Source organism: Saprolegnia parasitica (genome assembly GCF_000151545.1).
Source record: "Saprolegnia parasitica CBS 223.65 unplaced genomic scaffold supercont2.538, whole genome shotgun sequence".
Classification (NCBI taxonomy): domain Eukaryota; phylum Oomycota; class Saprolegniomycetes; order Saprolegniales; family Saprolegniaceae; genus Saprolegnia; species Saprolegnia parasitica.
Genome location: NW_012156932.1, coordinates 1 through 5,722, shown reverse-complemented (window position 1 = coordinate 5,722; position 5,722 = coordinate 1). Strand labels below are relative to the sequence as shown.

Genomic DNA, 5,722 nt, shown 5'->3' with positions numbered 1-5,722 from the left:
ACAGTACGCGAGCACTTGGAACACACGAGGTCGCCGCAGACGCGGCAGTGGTGGCGGCGGCGGTAAAACTTGAAGCCTTTGCCGCAGCATTGGCAGTTGGACCGCGCTTGGTCGTGGACCCATTGGTCGCGCGGGCAGGCGCTGCGAACGGGCGGGGCGGTGAGCGTCCTCTCCATGCTATGGGCGCTTGCTGGACTTCTCCCAAATGATGCACGCAGATTGCCCTTTCCGCGAGCAGAACACCGGATACGTGGTCATCCGGATAAAGAGCCAATCCTCGCGCGCCAAAAATCGAGCCCGCAACTTCAACCAATCACACGGCGCGAATCCAATCTTTTTCCGACCGCCGAATGCTTGTGGGATGCACCAGGACGACGCTGAGAAGCCACGACCACAGGCGCACCAAAGCAAGTGCACGCAATATACAGAGCAACCCACGCGCAGTGCGATGGCGTCCAAGGGATCTTTTGTTCATCCGTAAAACAACGCGTGGTAAAAACCTATCATACCGCGCATCCAATCGCGCGGCCAACTGCCTGGCCTCAGAGTCGCGCGGTGTCGATATTGGAGTGGCGTCACGCACGCTGAAAGGCCCATCCCCGATGGAATCTGACCCGTGCCAACGCCAGCAGTGCCATTTCCGAACCACAGTATATGATATGTTGTGATTCGTTACCGGAAAGGTCGTTTACTAACTATTTTTTCGTTTTACGCATCGTAAAGAAGTACGTCAATGGTTACACATCATATAGGACTCTGTCGAGCTCTGGAATACGCTGCGCGCAGGACGCTCTCAGAGCAATTAGAGTTGGCGACGAATTGCGATCAGAAGACAATGAGATCCGATTGGCGTTCACAGGCAGAGCAGCTCTGCTTTCGCGCTTTGATTTTAGTTTATCAAATGACCAGTCTTCGTCAAGAGAGTTCGTACGCGGCACTGAAACTGGCATTAACGTTACGGGTTGCTCTTCTCAGGAGGGTAGCAAAAGAGATAGGGTCTGTAAGAGTATGAGAGGGTGCGTCGGAACCTTGCATCTGAGATCTAAAGCGCGCACGGCTTTGACTCGTGGATGATGACGCGAACGAGGTTGACGCATCCCTTTTCAAGCCAACTTGACGGCGTGAGATCTACGCCAATTGTTGCACCTTAATGGTCACAGGACCACCCCCCCGATTATCGGTTTCTCGGCTGCCGACTAGCCAAGACGGTTGGTTCCTGATCACACAGATCGTGATAGACGCTCGCAAAGCACAGCTAGCATGCGGTGTTGAGCATCGTCGATCAAGACAATTGCGTACTCGTACGCAGTTTCGTTCTACGAGTACTACTAGTACAAGTTTGGACCAAGACGATGCTCAAATTTTGTCCTGTTCTGCAATCCCATACAGTGGATTCGTGCCAGTGTCCATGGTGCGATCTCTTTCACGCACCTACCCCTAGGTACAATCATCTGTGTCTCGGGCGCCTCCTGCCATACACAAGCGGGCCGAGTCCAACTTCTACAGCGCGCGTGAGCCAGGTGGCGAAACAAGGCGGCAGAGAGATGCCCGCAAGCTGGCACTGATCGCATTCTACTTTCGACAGCAAGCACATGAAGAGCAGTGCGTGTGGCGGTGGCATCCAAGTACGCAGCGCGTGCTCGAAAGCACTCTGGGTCCACGACCAAGCGCGGCCGCACTGCAACAGCTGCAACACCAAGTTTACGTTTCTGCGGCGGCGCCACCACTGCCGCGTTTGCGGCGAAGTCGTGTGCCGCAAGTGCACGCGCACCGTGTACCTAGTCAACACAAGCTCCAACGTCGGCTTGGCGTGCATCGAATGCGCCATCCCGCTCGCCTCGCCGCGCGCCACCAACGACTTTGACGAGCCGCGTAGCTGGGGCACGCGCCCGACCTGCCCGACGTTCTTGAGCACGCTCGAGCGCCAGTCGCTGGAGCAGCTGCCGCCCGAGACGCCCGAGTGCGCGCTATGCATTCGAGAGCTGCAAGGCCCTCGGCGGGTGCTGCAACTCCCGTGCCACCATGCCTTCCACGACGCCTGCCTCTTGCCGTGGCTCAAGACCCACGACGCGTGCCCAAGCTGCAGCTGCCAGCTCCCGCGCGATACGACGGCGACCGCCGCAAGCCTCTTTACGTAGTCTTAGTCTCTATAACTTATAAGGATGTAGCAAGTGCATGCGTCGATTTCATTCGAACGACACTGAATCTTGTCGTGAAGCTGCTTGAACCAGGGGCCCCTGGTTCAAGCAGGTACTAGCTTGAACCGAGGAAGTACAGAGTGAAATACCTGAACTATAAAGCCGTCATCTACGGCCTTGGCGCTGTCGGTGAGTTATGAATGGGGCAGCTCGGCGTCTTCGACCGGGCCCTGGATGAATGGGCCGGATCCTCGTACCGTGGTTGCAGTCGGGCCACGCGACGCACCTGCGGTACCAAAGCAACGCGCTTTGCCTCAGCGACAACTCGACACGTGGCATCGCGCTCTCTCTTGCACCTGGCCGTGATTGCTGACGACGACGAAGACCTCGATCCGCTGGTCCACGCCAGCGCTTTGACAACCTCTCACCCTTCAACATTCGCGTCGGGTTTGCCGGTCCGTTTGGTAAAGCGTCCTCGATCGCGTTAGCCCCGACGTGCTTTTGTCCCTCACCATCTCGTACAACGACGACATCGACGTCCTCCTCGAAATGCTGCAGCGCTTCTCGGCCCTCCAAGAGCTCAAGCTCCTCGGGACCGCGTTCGATGCAGTCGCACTACCGTTGACGGCCACGGCGCGTCCGTTGGCGCTGACGTCGCTTACGCTCCACGGCGTCGAGCTCTCGGCCAGCGCTCACCTTGCGCTTCACGCATTTCTTGCCAACGCGCCTGAGCTCCAGACACCGTCCTTTGAGGCCACCTGCAGTATAAACGATGATTCGTGCGATTCTATCGCATCTTCATGCGCCGACTGGATCCGCAACGGCGTGCATGAGATCGATTTCGTCGACTGCAAGGTCGCAGACGGCTTGGGGACGCAGCTGGCCTACGCCCTCCGCAGCGTGACGAGCCCGTTGGGCGTCAAGATCAGCTGGATCAGCAACAAGTTCAGCGACGACGACGACTACAGGGCGCTTCTGGACGCACTCTACACGTGCATCGTCCTCTTCCTGGATTGGAACTGGCCGCAGATGGCGACCAAAGCCAACAAGGGCCATCTTGCTCTTGACCACGTTCCGACGTCCAATTGCAGCGAAATCGAGGTCAACAATGGTACCAGGCCACGGACGGCAAACGTCATGCGTCGTCCCTAGTGCTCATGGCGCAAGGCATGTCTCTGGCTTACCTCTCTGTTGGCTCGTGCAACAAACGATGGTTGATATTGTCCAATATCATTTGGTGTTTCTTGTGCAGACGGTACCATGTCAAAACGAAAACGAATCGGTAGTCAAATGCAAATGCGAAAATTGAGATTTGGAAGGGTTGAGTTTCTTTGAGTTGAGTTTGAGTTTCAGAAAAACAGATTCGCCTTGCAGTTCGCCTTGCAGTTGCAGTCTTGCGTCGTCGAAGCATGAGCAACGCCAAGCGCCACGCCAAGGCGCCGACGCCCGTCGAGGCGCTCGACCACGTACAAGAGGCGATCGTCAAGTGCTTGGAGACGCCCGACGACGTCGTCGCCTTCCTCGACGCGCTCTCGCCGGACGCCCTTTGCGAGCGGCTTGCCGCCTTCTTGCCACTGCTTTGCGAACCGGGCGACGACATGTGGGACGCTGACGACGAGGCGGAGGCCCTCGTCCGGCTGTGGCCGAGCTTTGCTGGTCTGGACCACGTGCTCATTGGCATCCTCAAGTGGCTCAAGACATCCCAGGAGGTGCTTGCCTTCCTTGAAGGCATCGACACGCCGACGCTTGGCAAGCCGCTCGTCGCGCTTTTGCGACTGCTGCGCACTCCGCTGGACGTCATGGAGGTTAGCGACGAAGATTCGGCCCTGGACAAGCTGTGGCCTCTGTTGAAGCTGGACTGTGTCTGTGAAGAGTCCGCCGGTCTCGTCGTCGAAGCGCTGCCAGCCTTCCACTCCGTCGAGATGGGCGATCCGAATGTACTAGTAAGGACGTTCGCGCCACCTGGCTATATGCCGTGGGACGTGAGCGTTTGCCCGGTCGGGTCGCTTGTCGATACATACGGGCACAAGCTGACGCACCTCAAGATCGCCTACTATTACGAAGAAGACGAGGACTTCATGTGCTCGTTATTCCGGCGGTGCACCAGTCTGGACGTCGTTCACGTCGAAAATCCATGCGACTTGGCCTTCGTCGCGGCGGTGACGACACCAGCGCACGCCGTCTCGTCGCTGAGCATCGTAAGCAGTAAAGCCGCGGACGAGTGGGCTGCGGTCCTCGAGCCGTGGCTGCAGTCGGGCCACGCCAAGCACCTACGGTACCAAAACCTCCCAATTCGTCAGCGACCCCGCGGCTTGAACGTCGGCAACGCGCGCATCCTTGCCGCCGCGAGCGCGCTCTCGCACCTGACCGTGATTTGCGACGGCGTCGATCCACTGGTCGACGCCACTCCCATGCGTTTCGAGAACCTCGAGACCTTGAACATGTCTGTCGGGCATGCCGGCCCCTTCCTCGGAAGCGTCCTCGATCGCGTCAACCCAGCCGTGCTGACGTCGCTCACCATCTTTTGCGAGGATGACATTGACTTCCTCCTCAAAATGCTGCCATGCTTCTTAGCCCTCCGAAAGCTCAAGATTCTCGGTGGCGTTTTTGCCGAGGATGCGCAGCCGCCAGCGGCCATGGCGCGTCCGTTGGCACTGACATCGCTGACGCTCCACGACGTTGAGATCTCAGGCAGCTCGTTCCTCGCGCTGGATGCGTTTCTTGCCAACGCGCCTCGCCTCGAGACGCTGTCGTTTGGGAGCAGCTACTATCGGGGCGAGTCTGTCGCATCGATGTTGCCGGGCTGGATCCGCAACGGCGTGCGTGAGATCCATCTCGCCGACTGCAAGTACCCCAAGGGCTTTGGGTCGCAAGTGGCCCGCGCCCTCTGCGGCATGACGAGCCCATTGGGCGTCACAATCACCTTGGTCGGCAGCACGCTCAGCGACGATGACTACGAGGCGCTTCTCGACGCTCTCGCGACGTGCACGGGTGTCGACCTCGTCTTGGATCCGCACTGGCCGCAGCTGGCGATCGAGGCGGCCAAGCGCAACCTTGCTCTCGACGGCAATTTCATTCTGAAGTACGACTTCGACGAGATCCAGCCGTTCGAGAGCGAAGTTGACCTAGAAAATAACTACGATCCGCTGCCCAAAGGCCGTTGCGACGCCGTCCGCGTCATGCGTCGTCCGTAGTGCTCATGGCGTGTCTCTTTTGGTTCGTTTCCTAAACAATGATTGATATTTCCCAATGGCACTTGATGTTTCTTGTGCAGACATCGTCTTTTGCCTTATGCGCACCGTCCATTGAACGCCCTTCTTGGATCTCCCACCAAGCAAATCCCGTTCGATTTGCGTTATTTGGTCTTCTGGTTGGTCTCGGGGTGGAGCACTTGATACAAAAGCAGCGACGTCGCCGCGGCAAACGAGAGACCTCCGAGATACCCCACGAGCTCTAGTCCGTTCCAGTGGGTTGCGCTCGCATGAAAAAAGCTGCTCAGTTCATAGCCAATGGCCGGAACGAACGACGACGCCTTCCAGCGCATCGACCGTGGCGACGTCGGGCGCGGAATGATGTTGCGGTCG

At 58.2% G+C, this 5,722-nt stretch overlaps 3 protein-coding genes across 3 annotated transcripts; 2 read left to right on the top strand and 1 right to left on the bottom strand.

Annotated features, from left to right (window-relative positions):
- Nucleotides 1-1,583: 1,583 nt before the first annotated feature.
- Nucleotides 1,584-3,290, top strand: SPRG_17328 (hypothetical protein; the record flags this gene model as incomplete). Its single annotated transcript, XM_012356660.1, has 2 exons — nucleotides 1,584-2,134; nucleotides 2,627-3,290. Exons 1-2 carry the CDS (start codon nucleotides 1,593-1,595, stop codon nucleotides 3,288-3,290), a joined length of 1,206 nt encoding a protein of 401 aa, XP_012212050.1. The 5' UTR covers nucleotides 1,584-1,592.
- A 257-nt stretch (nucleotides 3,291-3,547) lies between these two features.
- SPRG_17327 (hypothetical protein) lies at nucleotides 3,548-5,332 on the top strand (the record flags this gene model as incomplete). Its single annotated transcript, XM_012356659.1, has 2 exons — nucleotides 3,548-3,975; nucleotides 4,087-5,332. The coding sequence occupies 2 exons, from the start codon at nucleotides 3,548-3,550 to the stop codon at nucleotides 5,330-5,332; spliced, it is 1,674 nt and encodes a 557-aa protein (XP_012212049.1).
- Nucleotides 5,333-5,361: 29 nt separating this feature from the next.
- Nucleotides 5,362-5,721, bottom strand: SPRG_17326 (hypothetical protein). Its single transcript, XM_012356658.1, has one exon. The coding sequence runs from the start codon at nucleotides 5,680-5,682 to the stop codon at nucleotides 5,494-5,496; it is 189 nt and encodes a 62-aa protein (XP_012212048.1). The 5' UTR covers nucleotides 5,683-5,721; the 3' UTR covers nucleotides 5,362-5,493.
- Nucleotide 5,722: the final 1 nt, after the last annotated feature.